The sequence below is a fragment of the Oryctolagus cuniculus genome, chromosome 2 (genome assembly GCF_051225735.1).
Source record: "Oryctolagus cuniculus isolate XC-2025 breed Fujian yellow rabbit chromosome 2, ASM5122573v1, whole genome shotgun sequence".
Lineage (NCBI taxonomy): Eukaryota > Metazoa > Chordata > Mammalia > Lagomorpha > Leporidae > Oryctolagus > Oryctolagus cuniculus.
Window position 1 is genome coordinate 135,732,240 of NC_142868.1, and position 17,307 is coordinate 135,749,546.

At 37.5% G+C, this 17,307-nt stretch overlaps 1 protein-coding gene across 2 annotated transcripts in view; it reads left to right on the forward strand.

Annotated features, from left to right (window-relative positions):
* EXOC6B (exocyst complex component 6B) overlaps positions 1-17,307 on the forward strand; it is a 683,510-nt gene that overhangs the window by 505,114 nt on the left and 161,089 nt on the right. For both annotated transcript variants that reach the window (XM_002709766.6, XM_089327552.1), the window contains exon 20: positions 14,897-14,970. In XM_002709766.6, coding sequence (XP_002709812.1) covers positions 14,897-14,970 — 74 coding nt within the window. The remainder of the gene's footprint in view (positions 1-14,896; positions 14,971-17,307) is intronic.

Sequence of the window (17,307 nt, forward strand, 5' to 3'; positions counted from 1 at the left end):
AGTGGATCAATATATTCAAAGTACTAAAAGAAAAAAAAATAACCTGTGAACAAGAATCTTATATCCAGATAGACTATCCTTCAAGAAGCGTATTAGAAATTAAGACTTTCCCATTCAAATAAAAGCTAAGGAAGTTTATTTTCTTTTTTTTTTTTAACCAGTAGACCTGCCACACAAGAAATGCTCAAGGGAGTCCTGTATGGAGAAATGACAGTACACTTACCAGTTAACTTGAAACTTGGTGAAGAAAAGGGTCTCAGTCAGGCATGTGGATAATTATAAGTTAGTATTCTTGTAGCAAGGGTTTACAACTTCTTTATTTTTATATGTGATTTAATATAAATATTAAAAATTTTAGAATGTTAATATTATTATAACTTTTCTTTGTTACCCTATATTTTGTTTTCTACACAATTTAGGATAGCTTAACACATTTAAAAGAATTATTAGTTCATGCTTTGGTACACACAATGTTAAGAACTTTTTTGTGTGACATAAACAACCAAAATGGGTAGGGATTAATTGTAAAAGGGCAGAGATTTTGTATGTTATCGAAGTTGGATTTGTGCAATTCAAGATTGATTAATGTAACTTGAGGATATTAAATAAAAACATGTTAATCAGAAAGAAAACAGCTATAGAATATGCACAATAAAATGAGGAAGGAACTTAAATGCTTCATTGAAATCAACTAAATACAAGACAGTAATGCAGAAAATGAGGGACAAAAATGTTATGAGGCATAAAGGGGCTGGCGCCATGGCTCACTTGGTAATCCTCCACCTGCGGCACCAGGTTCTAGTTCCGGTTGCTCCTCTTCCAGTCCAGTCTCTGCTGTGGCCCAGGAAGGCACTGGAGGATGGCCCAAGTACTTGGGCTCCTGCACCCGCATGGGAGACCAGGAGGAGGCACCTGGCTCCTGGCTTTGGATTGGCATAGCTCCAGCATAGCTCCGGCCGTAGCGGCCATTTGTGGGGGGTGAACCAATGGAAGGAAGACCTTTCTCTCTGTCTCTCTCTCTCACTGTCTGTAACTCTGTCAAATAAAAAAAAAATAAAATACAAACAAAAATGTTATAAAGCACATAGAAAACAAATAGCAAAATAACAGAAGTCTCTCCTTAATCATGAATTACTTTAAATATACATGAATTAAACTCAAATTAAAAACAGAGATTGACATGTATTTTTAAAAATGATCCAGCAATATACTGTCTATTTCTTTCTTTCTTTTCTTTTCTTTTCTTTTTTTTTTTTTTTTTTTTTTTGACAGGCAGAGTGGACAGTGAGAGAAAGAGAGACAGAGAGAAAGGTCTTCCTTTTGCCGTTGGTTCACCCTCCAATGGCCTCCACGGCCAGTGCTCTGTGGCCGGCACACCACGCTGATCCGAAGGCAGGAGCCAGGTGCTTCTCCTGGTCTCCCATGTGGGTGCAGGGCCCAAGCACTTGGGCCATCCTCCACTGCACTCCGGGCCATAGCAGAGAGCTGGCCTGGAAGAGGGGCAATTAGGACAGAATCCAGTGCCCCGACCGGAACTAGAACCCGGGGTGCTGGCTCCGCAGGCGGAGGATTAGCCTATTGAGCCATGGCGCCACCCTGTCTATAAGCAAATTACTTGAAATCCAAAGATGCAGATGAATTGAAAGTGAAAAGGTAGAAAAAACTACTCACACAAATAGTCAAAAGAGAGAAGGGAGTGACTATACTAATACCAGACAAAATATAATTAAATCATAAAGCATTATAAGAGACTGAGAAGGATTTTATATACTAACAAAAAATCTAGGGAGCAAGAAGATATAACAATTTTTAACATCTGTATAATGAACTATAGACCAACAAAATATGTATAGCAAAAACTGACAGAATTGAGGGAAGAAATGAGAAGTTCTGCAGTAATAATTGGAGACTATAATGCCCTATCAAGTATTGATAGAACATCCAAACAGAACATAAGTAAGGGAATAGAGGATTTAACTCAATAACCCAAGTAGATGTAACATGTATATTAAACACTCTGCCAACAACAACATACCTATTCTTTTTGAGGCTACGTGGGGCATTTTCTTTTTTTTTCTTTTTTTTTATTTGACAGACAGATAGAGTTGGACAGTGAGAGAGAGAGAGAGAGAGACAGAGAGACAGAGAGACAGAGAGACAGAGAGAAAAGTCTTCCTTCCGTTGGTTCACTCCCCAAATGGCTGCTACGGCCAGAACTATGCCGGAGCTATGCTGATCTGAAGCCAGGAGCCAGGTGCCTCCTCCTGGTCTCCCATGCGGGTGCAGGAGCCCAAGCACTTGGGCCATCCTCCAGTGCCTTCCTGGGCCATAGCAGAGAGCTGGAATGGAAGAGGAGCAACTGGGACTAGAATCCAGTGACTGCATGAGATGCTGGCACCACAGGTGGAGGATTAACCAAGTGAGCCATGGCGCCAGTCTGGGACATTTTCTATTATAGACTATATACTGGACTAAAAGATAAGTCTTAGTAAATTTCAGAAAGCAAATATCATGCAGGGTATGTTCTCTGACAACAGGATAAAGTTGAAAATCAGTCACAGAAGTAAAATTCACAAATTTGTAAAAGTTAAACAACAAACTCTTAAGCAACTGATAATCAAACAAAAAACCACAAGAGAAAATTCGAAAATACTTAGACATGAAAATAAAAATAGCAAAACTTATTGGACACAGAGAAAGCAATATCAAGGGGGAAATATGTACCCATAAATTCTTCTATTATAAAACAAGGAAGATCTCAAATCAGCAACTTTACTATATAACTTAACTGGTAAAAGAAAAAACACCAGACACAAAGCTGGCAGAAGGAAGAAAATAATAAAGCACACAGCTAACAAAATAAAGAAAAGGAATATGATAGAGAAAATCAGTGAAGCCAAAAGTTGATTATTTGAAAAAAAAAATCATTTTTGGCAAACTTTCAGCTAGATGAAGTAAGGAAAAGATTTCATATCACAAAAATATAAAAATAGGACATTACTGATTCTACCAAATTATAAAGAATTATGAGATATTTCTGTGAATAGTCACATCTCAACAAATTTGAGAACCTAGATAAAATGGACAAATTCCTGGAAACATGGATCTTTCCAAGACTGAGTCACTAGAAATTAAGAATCTGGTTAGTTTTATAACTGGTGAGATTGAGTCAGAATCAAGTCTCTCAACAAAGAAAAGTCCTATACCTCGTGCTTTGACTGGTGAATTCTACCAGATATTGAAATATGGATGACTATTAGTCTTTCTCAAATTTTTACCAAAAATTAAAGAGACAACACTTCCAACTAATTATGTGAGGCCAATATTGCATTGATAACCAAAGCTAAAACAATAAAACTGTGGAATAGTCAACTTTATGAGTATTGATACAAAAGTCCACAACAAACTACTAGCAAGTCAAATTCAACAGTGTATTATAAAAAGGCTTATTTAACACAATCAAGTGGGCTTTATTCCTGGAATTCAAGAATATTACAATGTGAAAATATATTAATGTAATGTCTCTGTTCACTGACATTTTAATCTTCTATATAGAAAGCTAAGAATTCCACAAAACAATGTTGCAACTAATGAATTCAGCAAAGTAGCCAAATATAAAACTTACCTGCACAAATTATTTACTTTTGTATTACTAACAGTGAATAACCTGAAGAAAAAATTATAAAAGTAATTCTATTTATAATAGCTTCAAGAAAAATAAAATAATTGAAAATTAACCAAAGAGGACTATAAAGCACTGCTAAAAGAAAAAGACACACATTTATGAATTGGAAGACATATTTTTTTGAGCAATAAGGAGAGAGAAAGAAAAAAAGAACTGGGTCTGGCCAAAGCTCGGAGCCAGGAACTTAATCCAAGTCTTCCATATAGGTGGCAAGAACCCAGTTACTTCAACCATCACCTTACCTCTCAAGATCTGCATTGGTGGAAAACTGGAGCCTGGAATCAGAGACAAGTATTGAGCCCTGCTACTCTGATAAGAGCACAGGTATCTTAACTGACATCTTAACTGTGAGGTCAAATGGTCACCCCAGACTTAATACTGTTAGGAGGTGGAGGCAGGCTTTGGATGTCTGCATACCATATTGGAGTGCTACTCTGATTCTCATCTAGCTTCTTGGGAAGACAACCAGTTATGGCTCATTGGGTCCCTGCCTTTGAATACCCAGAAGGAGTTCCTGGCTCCTGACTTCAGCCTGGCCTAGCCCCAGATGTTGTGGCTATATTAGGGAGTGAACCAGTGCATGGAAGATCTCTCTCTGTTTCTATCACTCTACTTTTCAAATAGACAAATTATAAAGAGCATTCTATATTAAACCTCATTATTTCTCTTTCTAATTTGTGGCAAAATCATTGGTGTAATGTCATCATATTTGGCTGTGAACTCATTGAAAATAGGGACTACATTCTACTCACTTCCGTGTCCTATCATCAAAACTGTACTGGATTCAGAGTAGTAAGGACTTCACAGATATTTGTTCAATGAATAAATTGAAGGTGTGAAGGTTTGTATTAGGTATTTGTAAATTTATTGAAAGTAATTTATTTTCTACATGTGTTCAATCTAATTGTTATTATTTGTGTATCTTCTATATATTATAATAAAATATTAATATACTTTAAGGAAAAAAAATAAAAATATTTGAAGATGTGAACACTACCCAAAGTGATCTACAGATTGAATGCAATCACTGTTAAATTCCCACAGGTTTTGTTTTGGTTTTTTTTTTTTTTTTTTTAGAAAGAGAAAGGCACTTTCTATAATTCAAATGAAATCTCAGGGGCCCTAAATAGACCTAAAAAAATCTTAAAAAACAACAACAAAGCAGGATTTACATTTCCTGATTTTGAAGCTACTACAAAACCTACAGTAATTAAAACAGTTTAGTACTAGAATACAGACAGACATGTACAACCATGGAATAGAATATAGCCCAAAAATAAAAGATACTTTTTTACAAGAGTAAATAGTCAATAGAGAAAGGACAGGTTTCGTTTTTTTTTGTTGTTGTTGTTTTTCCAACAAATGGTTCTGGGAAAACAGGATACTGTCTTATCATGAAATACAAAATTTATAGAAAATAGATTAAAACCTGGAAAACTCTTAGACAAAAACAAAAGTCAAAAGCTTAAGAATATTGGGTTAATCAATGATTCCTTGGATAGGATACCAAAGGTACATGGAACAAAAGAAAAACTTAACAAATTAGACTTCTTGAAAAGTTAAAAATTGTAAGTACCTGTGAGTATCACAGGTGGAAGAAAAATATTAAAGAAGGCAGATAGGACAGTTTCTCATAGCCATGTTACCCTTCTTCCAAGCATGGACAGCACATTGCATAAATCACTAATATTTACAGGAAGGAGAGAGAAATGTGCACCCAATTTTGCTGCAGAGTCCAGTACCAGGTTGACCCCAAAGTCCCAGACTCCAGGCTTCCCCCAGTGTCACACTGGTACCCACAAGCACCTGATTCAAGCTGAATACGATTCTATTGTATATGCTATACCATATTTTAAAAACCAGTTCATCCATTAATGGACATTTAGGTTATTTCTGTGTGTTGGCTATTGTGAATAAAACTGTAGTGGAATGAGAGTGCAGATATCTCTCAAAGATATCAATTTCTTTTGGGTGGATATCCAGAAGTGGGATTGCTGAATCATGTGGTAGCTCTATTTTTAATTTTTTGAGTACCTTTGAGAAAAGGACAATAAAAGTAAGGCCTACTTCTAATAGCACCCTCAGTGCTATGTTGTATAATACTGTACTTCATCAACAGCCTAGAGTAGCCCCGGCCATTTGGGGAGTGAATCAGTGAATGGAAGATCTGTCTCTGTCTCTCCCTCCCTCTTCCTTTCAAATAAGTAATTAATAAATAAATAAATAAATAAATATTTTGCAAAACTAAAGTAATATAGATTAAAGGCTCAAACCTAGGACAGGAAATTGTGAAACTACTAGAGAAAAACCTAAGGCAAAAGCTCTTTGACATTGGCGCAGCTTTACCTGTTGCGACCAATTAGGGAGTGAACCAGCGGATGGAAGACCTCACTCTCTCTCTGCCCCTCCTTCTCTCTGTGTAACCCTGACTTTCAAATAAATAAATCTTTAAAAAAAACATTCATTCTATAAATAATTTTATCATAAAACTGTATAGAGTTTCATTATCATAAAGCTATGTGGAATTTTGTCAAATTGTCTTTCTGCATCTATTGGGATGATCGTATCCTTTTTATTCCTTTTTATTCACCATTTTACTATTCCTTTAATTTAGTTTATCACAGTCTTTTGATTTGTGTATTTTGAATTATCCTTGCATCTCAGAAATTAACTTTGATCATAGTGTATGCTGCTTTTTTTGTGTGCTGTTGAATTTGGTTTTCTCATAATTTGTTGAAGATTTTTGTATCCATGTTTATTGGGGTTATTGAAAATAATAAAGTAAATTGAAAGTATGGCATTGTAAAAATTAAAAGAAAAATCAGAAAAGAATAACAGAGGTAGAAGTGAAGGAAAGAAGGAAGATGGGGTAATAGGAAGTATTATTATGCTCTTAAACCTGTATATATGAAATTCATTCCCCCTATATAAATAAAAATCTTTTAAATTTAAGTTTTGTTGATCTTTTCTAGTGTTTTTGTGATCTATGTTTCATTTATGTCTGCTCTACTCTTTATTATTTCCTTCCTTCTCATTTTTCACTTAATTTGTTTTTTCTAATCCCTTGAGATATAAAGTCAATTTTTTGTTTAGGATTTTTTTTCTTAATGTAGTTATTTATTAGTATAGGCCAGCCTCATAAAACTGCTTTTTTTAAAAAATATATTTATTTATTTGAAAGTCAGAGTTTCGGAGAGGGAGAGCCAGAGATAGAGAGAAGTCTTCCATCTGCTAGTTCACTCCCCAAATGGCTGCAATAGCCAGGGATGGACCAGATACAAGCAAGGAGCCAGGAGATTCATCTGGGTCTGCCATGTGGGTGCAGGGGCCCAGGCACTTCGGCCATCCTCTGCTGCTTTCCCAGGTGTATTAGCATGGAGCTGGATTGGAAGGAGAGCAGCCGGGACTCTAACCAGCGCTGCAGGCAGCAGGTTAACCTGCTATGCCATAGTACCGGCCCCAAGTGTTTTGTTCTTTATCATACATATGTTTTGTAGATATTGTTGATAAGTCAATAGCTTATGTATTATTTTTCTTTTTCTTTATTCATCTATTTTTTTTTGTAATAACGTGTACATAAGATCTACCTACTGGCCGGCGCCGTGGCTCAATCCTCCACCTTGTGGCGCTGGCACACCGGGTTCTAGTCCCGGTCGGGGCGCCAGATTCTGTCCCGGTTGCCCCTCTTCCAGGCCAGCTCTCTGCTGTGGCCCAGGAGTGCAGTGGAGGATGGCCCAAGTCCTTGGGCCCTGCACCCCATGGGAGACCAGGAGAAGCACCTGGCTCCTGCCTTCGGATCAGCACGGTGCGCCGGCCGCAGTGCGCCGGCCACGGCGGCCATTGGAGGGTGAACCAACGGCAAAAGGAAGACCTTTCTCTCTGTCTCTCTCTCTCTCTCACTATCCACTCTGCCTGTCAAAAAATAAATAAATAAAATAAATAAATTAAAAAGATCTACCTACTTACAAATTTTTGAGTATGGTACATTGCTTTTAATGAGGAACACATTGTTTTTTAGCCTCCTGGCCTTCTTGAAGTGGGAAATCTAGTGAGTAAATATTTTGAATATGAAAAAGCACGGAATGTTCCATCATGTATATAAAACACATTTTCTTTATCTAGTCATCAGTTGATGGATTTCTGGGTTGATTCCTTATTTTACATAATGTAAATTGAGCTGCTATAAAAATGGGGGTACACATAACTCTTTCATATGAGATTTCATTTCATTTGAGTATATTCCCAGGAGTAGGATGGCTGGGTCATATGGCAGATCCATTTTCAGATTTTGGAGGAACCTCCAGATTATCTTTCATAATGATTATACTAACCTACATTCCCACCAGCAGAGCACTGTGTTACCTTTTTCTCCACATCCTGGCCAGCATTTGTTATTTTGTGGTTTTTAGATGATAGCCGTTCAAATTGGGTGAAGTGAAGTTTCACTGTGGTTTTTACTTGCATTTCCCTTATGGCTAGTGATCCTGAGCATTTTTTCATGTGTCTGTTGGCCATTTATGTTTCATCCTTTGAAAAATGCCTGTTCATGTCCTTTGCCCATTTTTTTTTTTAAATTTATTTATTTAAAAGGCAGACTGAAAGAGAGAGAGAGAGAGACAGAGAGAGAGAGAGACAGAGAGAGATTCTTCTATCTGCTAGTTCACTCCCTAAATGGCCACAAAGGCCAGGGCTGAGGCTGGCTATTGAAGCCAGGAGCCAAGAGTTTCATGTGGGTCTCCCATGTTGGATACAGGGGCCCAAGCACTTGTGCCACCCTCCTCTGCTTTCCCAGGCATATTAGCAAGGAGCTGGTTTGGAAGTGGACCAGCCAAGACTTGAACTGGCACCAATATGGGATGCTGACATTGCAGGAAGTGGCTTAATGAGTTATGCCACAATGACAGCCCCTTCCCATTTATTGACTGGATTGTTTGTTTTGTTGCTGTTGAGTTTCTTGAGCTCTTTATATATCTGGGTATTAATTCTTTATCAGATGTATAGTTTGCAAATATTTTTGCCAACAAAATAGATGCAACTTGGAGACCATTATAATTAACGAAAAAAACCAGATCCAAAAAAAATCCAAATAAATTTCTCTGATTTATTGTAACTACTATATAGAATACAAAAAAAAAGAATGTATTTGAATGAAATTGATATCTTGTTATTTGATTATTGCTCATAACACTGTGTATTCTCCTGCAGAATTGGCTTTTTACTTGTAGAGCTCTTTGTTTAGAGGAGCGTTTAGCCTGTGATTATGAAGTAAATTCAAAGTATGCTATTGCAAAAATTAAAAGAAAAAAAGGACAGAAAGGAAAGGAGGGAGGAAAGTATTGTTGTAATCTTGGAATTATATCTTTGAAATTCAGGAAATCTGTTCTATATATGTTAATACAAAAGTAATTTTAAAGTAAATTTTTAAAAACACAGGAGAATTTATATCACAGAATCACACCTAGTTAATTAAGGATAGCTATTTTTTAGGATCACATGTTCTTACATGCACATTTACTTAAGTCAGTTGAATCCCGAGGAGCTTTCCTCACCCACCCCCTCTTCTTCTTTTTCTATCTCCTTCACTTTGTTCTTGGTTCTTACTTCCTTAGGTTCTGGCCGACCTTTCTCTGACCAGAAGGGCCTGGAATGGATTCCCTGTGGGGTCCATCAACTTCTCTCCATAATTAGCTTAGTAGAGTCGCTGTGAAGTGATGCAAGAAAGCTTGGCTTCCCCAGAGCCACACTTCGTAGTCTAGTGCACCCCTTTCTCTTGCTCCAGGGAGCCAGATACCAGGAAACCATTATGTTAATACAGCAACAACAGCTCTTATTTTTTTCAATCCCACAAAAAACACATGTGACCTGACATGATCTTAAGATACAAACAAGTACCCAGTATACTTTTGGCTCACGAGTACTGAGTTTTCTTCCTTATCTGGTATTTTGACCAAAACCAAATGCCTAATCCATTCACCAAGAGCCAATGATGCTATCTTGTCAGTTGTCTGGACTGCAAGTTCACTGGGAACAATAATACTCTGATGTTATCAAGGGACCTCTTGGATCTGTGTTGTAGATTGCCTTTTCATTTTCCTCTTATTTGAACCCATTTTGTTTTTCTCCCACTATTGCTGTTTCATCTATTTGCCAGACATTGTATACTTTTGCTTTTCTGAAATACACTTTACCTTGTTGCTTGTCTTCCTTTTGCAAGGATTCAGAGGCATCCATGTCGTAGTGTTTTTCAAAACCTGATTTGATACACTCTCAAATGTCCTATGTAGGTATACAGATTACAGCCTAATGCATTCATTGTGATGTCTCAAAGCCCCTTCTAACTCTGAATTGGCCACTTTATTATAATTTGGTATTCTGTGTTCTTTGGTGCATTTATTACCCCTCAGTCAGGTGTTAATGTACCAGATAATTAAAGTTAAAAATTTTTCTTCCCCTTCTAAGTAACAGAGTTTCTTAATTTTAAGACTAGCTTTCAAGAAATCTAGAAAGCATTTTGAAATTAAGGTAGTTAAAAAAAATTAAAAAAAAAAGAAATTAGGGTAGTTATGCACTTCCCCCCTTTAACCTTATGGTAATTTCAGTTCATCATAATGTAAATATTATTTAAAATATAAATGTTCAGGGTATTTTTGAAAAATTAACATTGATTTTAAAAATATTGTAGATTTCTGTCTGTATGAGAATATGAGGGCTGTTGGATGTGTGACAAGCAGAACTTTTACGTGATTTTTGTTTTTCCTCTTGTACCTTTACTGACTGTGGGCTTTCTTTCCTATAATGTCACACACCTCCTTTAAATTTTTAAAACTGAAAATGTATTCTTTAATAACCTTAACGGGTCGGCAGTTGTTTATTTGCAAATTGGATCTTGAAGTCAGGTCCTGATACCAGTTTAGATTCTGTGAGCCCCAGCTATGATTGGACAAGGGAAAAGTGAGAGCCAGACATTCAGGAGAGAGTTGTTGCTGGTCAGGGGCTACCCTGCCTTGAACAACTTTCCCACGAGGAAGCCACCTCACTAACCTCACTGGAACTGTGACTCAGTCCCCAGCCAGAAGTTGGTCACAGGTAAGGTTGCATTTCCTGTTATGTGAAGGAAGCACCTTGATTTCCTGGCTGATACGCTACGTTGAAGGATTCCAGACTTTGAAAACTTGTGCACTGGCACAGGTCAGAGAGACTGAAAACCTACCACAGATTCTGGGATCCAGGGGACAAGTCCAGAGAAAGACAAGGACTTGTCTTTTGTGCCCCATGTATCTATTGTTTCCACTTAGCCACAATTGTCTTTACCCTTTTATGTGATGTCAAAAGAAGGAAGCTTTTCACTGATTACTCAGAAGAGAGGCTTCTTTATGTATACATATAATCAGTTTGTGTTTGTATCAGCTTATGACAGCAGAAAGAGAGCCCCCTCCCACCACCATGTGTAGCTTTCCTCCTGTCTGTCAAGCGGTATCTGGGAATTTGGATGTGCAGACTAATCTCAGTTGCCTCTAAAGCTAAATCTTGAACAAATTTTATCTCTTGTCGTTAGAGAAAGTGCTAGTACATCAATACCACTACATAATGTGTGCATGTGTGGATGGACCTATACATGTTTGTTCTTCTGTTTTTTTTCTCAGATTATAAAATCATCCATATTCATTCTAAAAGTTTATAAAGTTAAAAAAAAATCCTCTCATCAACTTCCTCTCAGTTGCAGCCTTGGTTAGCATTATGAAGTGAGTGCTTATTATCATGCCTTCTATGCATATTATATTTTTATAGTTAAAATCAGACTATCTACAAATTCTCATTTTCATTTTCTTTTTAAAATACTCATCTATGCTTATGCTATTAACATTTTTATATATTTTTAAAAATTGATTCTGAGAGAAAAATCATGTTCTCTGTGTATATCAAGCCTCAAAGTTACAGATCTGTTTTTTGCATTTGTTGAATTTTTTAAAAATATTGCAAAGGAAAATGTGCTGTGGCAAACAACCCAGTAATTAGTCACATCCACTTCTTCTTAATGAAACAATTAAATATTTGTCTATAAATGAATTTCGCTATGCTAACATACTCACTCATCACGGAATGGTAGCTGAATTTCTCCAAATGTTTTGTGCTGGATATTGAAGTGTTTCTTAACCTTTCTTGGACCACCAGTCCTCTGAGAATAAAGTGAAAGCTATGGACCTTTGCATAGAAATGCATATTCACATGAAAAAACTAATTATAATGACAATCAATTATGATACACCAGGCACCCAGCCAATTTGGCCAGTTTGTTTTAATTCTCATAGTAGCACTGTAAGGAAAGCTCTGCTATTACCCTCATTTTGAGATAAAGGTATTGAAGCTGAAAGACAGTAAATAATTTGTGTAAGTCCATCCAGCTAATAAGTGGAAAGTTGGGGTTCAACTTCTGATTTTTATTATCCCAAAGCCCAGCTTCTTAATATCCTATACATGTGATTTTTAAGGAGCTCCTGAATTTTCATAAAGCCTGTTTATTGGTACTCAGGTTAAGGACGTCTTACCTGTTGCAATCCAGAAATTTTTATTGGCTGTGAGGGGTATATGTGCTTCATCAAGGTTGCTATTTGTATAATTTATTTTATTAAAACACAATGTGTATTGAGTATTTACTATTTTAAATACTTGTTAGTTTTGTGTTGTGGCCTTTTTCCCTAAGGAATTTGCTATCTCTACCATAAGACAAGAATTGCACACAAAAAGCTGTGAGAAAAAAAATGCAAATACTGTTAGATGTAAAATAATTAGACATTTCCATAAACTATACATGAAAATTAATCTTTTCACTTTGTCATGACTGAGGCAATTGTCTTGCTTTGATTCCTTGATTTTTAAAAGGGGAAATCAATTTTTAAAAGGCCACCATATCCTTTGGGAACCTGGAGGATTCAGTATGTCATAAAAATGAAGCCTATAAAGTGACTCTGAGAACCAAATATGCATCACATCCAGATTCCTGAGTGGTTTCATCAGCTGCATCTATTTAGCGTGAGGGAGCATGCCCAGTAAGGAGAGTCAAGAATGTGTAGCCAGCTCCTAGGCACACTGTGTTTCACAGGGCAATTCCATTGAGTTGAACATAAATAGGTCAGTAGAACTTCTTGATATGCATTTTGACTCAAGCAGAGTTCTTGTTGATGGGACTTCAAATGATGCAGCCTCGATTTGATAAGATCAATACTGATAATTGATCAACCTTGGAAGAAACTATCAAGCCTAGGAAGCTTATTTAAGCTGATCATGTAACAATTGAGACTATCAAAAATAGTGCTTGTGGTTCAAAGAACTCTTTTCAGTGGAAACAGTGTGGGAAAATGTATACAGCTAATTTAAACAGTTACTGTATTTGAAACTATCAATGATAATGGCTGTTGTTGATATAAATGGTGGATTATGTCAAGCTTTCTATTAACATAGCCTTCATCTATAATTGTAGTTTTAGAATTTTGCTCTTAATGTTTTATTACATGATTAATTATTAATGTTTTATTATGATAGAATGAATTTATAAATACTATCTGAATTTTCTTCTCAAAACAAATAGGTTTTGTACTGCTAATCATGCAAAAATAGTTTATTTTAGTTCATTCATGAGTCATTTTTATTTGAAATATCTACAATGGCAGTATTTTGTATACAATTATAAAAACATTTGTGCTGTATTTTAATTAATTTAATAAACTGCTTTAAATTTCGTTTGACATAATGTTGCCATAATACCTGTGACCTAAATTGTTAACATTATTTTTTAAAACAAGACAAGGATTTTAGGAAAAGTTGTTATGTTGAAGAAGCCCCCAAACAGAAAATAATTTTAAGGAACAGAATTTCCTATCCCTGTTCACAAATGATCATTTGAATTTATCCAGTTTAGAAGTAATTTTTCAAATATAAAGACAAGTGTCTTGATGGATTTTATGTAATTTCAAAAGAATACAAAGATACCAACTCTCTATAGTTTCTTAAATGAGATCCTGAAGAAAAATGTAATTAAAAGGAGAAGATTGCCTTTGGTATTTGCTGTGAACAAACACTTGAGTTGGTTTTGAGGTAAATAGTTGATTGATATTAAGTGTCCATCACACTGGCTTCATACCAGCCTCACAGAGAGAATTAAAAACATAATAACCATCTCAGTTTTGAATTTGCTCTGTGTGTGTATGTGTGCATGCATGTGTATTTTGGGGTAGGGGGGTTTAAGACCTTTTGATTTCATAATAAGCAGGGCTCAGGGACAATAAAACCTGACATTCTTAACTGTTAATAGTATTTGTCCCTACAGCCTTGTGCAGTTATCTTCTTCTTAACAACACAGAAGCCAGAGTCATAAACTGTGCATGTACCCAAGGTGCTATTGTAAATTGCAAGTAGTATTCATGTGGTCGCTTTGACCTAAGACTAACTTGGGGTAGAGGCAAGAGAAGGAGGAAGGAAGAGTTTTTGAGAGGAGAATGAAAATAAAAGTCAAAGAATACACAGGGAGGACAAACTCGTGCAAATGTCGCCCAAGTTTTGCGGAAGATATTTTCAGATGGGCCTTTTCATATCTGCAAAGACTCCTTTGCTCAAAAGCCACACAACGGATTGGCGCAGCCTCTGCTGCTGGGTGTGTGTGTGTGTGTGTGTGTGTGCGCGCGCGCGCAATAAGGCATTCATGAGATAATACAAATAATCAGTGAAGGAATAATTAATGATGTGGCAGGGAATATTTTTTGATAAATGCTCAGGGACTGAGGTGACAAGCGTGAAATTAGAAAATTCCTTCAGCGATCTAAAATATAAATAGCTTTCGGAACTGAAAAGAGTTTCACAGCTGAAGATTTTATTGTGTTGAGAGGAAAAACTTTTTTCTTTCCCCCATTCCCTCCTCCTTTGCAAGTTGTTTGTCTGTTCACAAAACAAATACTCTGAAGCCCAGCGCGGCTCATGGGAATAAATTTCAGGTCGAATTAGTACAGTTTCCTTGCTGTCAGGATGCTGGAATTAATGGTGTTTTGATGACACGAATTTTGAAGGGCAAACAAAGAAGCTGAAGGGAGAGAGACATGACTCCTTAGAAGCTTGGTCCTCCTCTCCCCCAGCCTCTCTTGTCTTCCCTGTCATCCGTCTGCCAATCTCCCTGTCCATGGTTAGTTAAAGGCGCTTTTTATCCTCTTTTCTTTCCCACAGAGTTTGCCAGATCCGGCCCGGTGCCTGGGTTCCAGGAGGACACGCTGCAGTTGGCCTTCATCGACTTGAGACAAGTAAGTCTTTGTGTTTTTGTTTTTTGTTTTTCTTTTAAGATGTGTGACTGAAGACCATCAGGTCTTAAGGAAAAGGGGAGGGGAGGGGATTGGCATTGGCGATTCACACTGGAGACCTAAGGGGTTTTCCCTGTGTTTGAGGCCACCTCTTTTATTTAGCTATCTGGGATCCTTAGCTATGGTGGAGTTAAAGGTTTTGTGGGTGGAAGGGAAGGCAGGGGGTGGGAGGAGGGACCCAGAGAGAAGAGGGACTCAAGTGACCCTCAAGTGATGTGACCCATTGTGTTGTGGTTGGCTTCTGCAGACACAGCAAAAAGATAACCCAGCAAACCAATGCTAAGCAGGTGCAGTGATGCAGAGACTGACTGCTTGGAGAACTTTTGTTTGCAGATAATGTAGCCGGCAGCATTTAAGAAAAAAATGAAAGATTTTACATTCTGGATTGTTGCTTTGGTTTGTTGGGTTTTCCCTGCTGCCTTAAGTCTTCCAATCCCTTCCTTTGGAGAATGTGGTCAGCCTTTAGCGACTAAGTGGTTGTTTTTGAAGATGATTGGCACAGGCCCCGACCAGTCATACTGAACTGATGGGCAACCTATTAAAGTGATGTGGTGACAGATGGTATTTCGGCATACCTGAGCATTGGCAAGCCCACTAGATGAGACGAGTCATTCGTAGGACAGTTCTCACAGATTGAAATGGGTAGGTTGGTAGGCCTTGGTGGTTTGGATATAGTGGAAACGGATGGGCGGGGGCCCGAAGAGGGAGAGAGTTAACTGGGCTCTGTCATCTCTTCACTCTGAAGATGGATGGCGTTGGATAGAAAGTGTGAATGAAGTAAGAATCAATGACTGATGTTGCTCTCCTATTAAAACAATCTTTTTTTTTGTCTGTTTTAAAAAGGGGGCTGGCTTTGTTTCTGCTGCCATAATGATGCAGTGCCTCTTGTTTTCAGAGCTGACATAGTTTGCATTCTGAAAACTTGTAGATGCCCAGGGTATTTCTTAAAGCTATAGGACCCCTTGTATCGGTAGTCTCCTTACCACTGTGACTCGATTCATGCTGCAACAGCTTTTAACCCATAATGGATGGCCCGAGCTACCCCTGAATCCTTGTGGATGGGCGGTGTAATCTGTCATCTGATGACAATTCTGGAAAGCTCTGTTAAGCAGAAAACAGAAAATTGTGTGTCTCCAGACCCGCCAAAGTTTGAGGATTCAGGCCATCTCCCAGAAACGTGTGTCAACTTAATATTTGGGGGCCGGGGTAGGGGTTCTCTTCACATAAAGACTTTCCCAGCATGGTCACAAATGGAACTGAGTATCTCTTCCCACACGTAAGACTTTCCACCTGTGGATTCTGCAACTCCACTAGCACGTCCAAGTTTTAACCCTTTGACAGATGTGAGATTGAAAGATTGGGATTTTGCTTTAGGTTTTCTGGGGTTGTATCTAGTGGGGAGGGTCCCCACCCAACCCCCACCCAACCCCCACCGTTTCTTAGAAATTCCCAAGCTGGTTGATTGTTCTTGGAAAGCAGAAATAGAATTTCACTGGAGAAACACATGGAAGAGAAAATTTTTCCATTCTCACTATTCATGAAAAGGAAGTGTGGTCATTCTCTCTAGTTTGTGGTTTTGGCCCCTATGGAAAACAACCAGCATTCACAGAAAATGTTAACTAAGGGAGTAAGTTAGGAAGCACAGCCAACATGAGGTGGATCTGAGCCTGAGCCGGGGAATAATGCTCAAGTACTTGTGAGCTCTCCGTGAGCACTGTCATTTACACTTAAGTGCCCGTTTTTCTTATTACATTTCTGTTCCCAAAGTTTTTTTGTGTTTTAGCAGTAGAAACCAAAACTCCAAAATTTTTACTGATAATGAAAGAGAATAACTCCTCACATCGAATCTTCCGTCTAGTTTCTACTTATATCCGTCTCTATTAAAGCAGCCTAAAGGGATGATTTACCTAACCGAGATCATTTTTAAAAACTTCCTTAGCTCTTGGGCTACAGTTGATTATTAGCAAGCCTCATGCAGATTGAATCATGGTGAGAAAAATGATCGTTCTACATTCTGTGCTGAAAATATTTATCTCTTTGCAGTTCATCTTAGTTATTTTCAGAACTTATTTAAAGGGGGCATCTTTTAGAAAGAAGATTTCTAAACTTTAAAGATGTTCAGACTATAAATAGAAAACCTAAGAGTGTGTTTCCAGAGGGGATATCTTGACATCAAATGAGGCATGATTAAGTGTCCTTTTGCATGTACTCTTTAGAATCCTAAAATAGAATTGGCGAATTTGGGGACATGAGACTAATCTTAAAAGACCTGTAGTACAA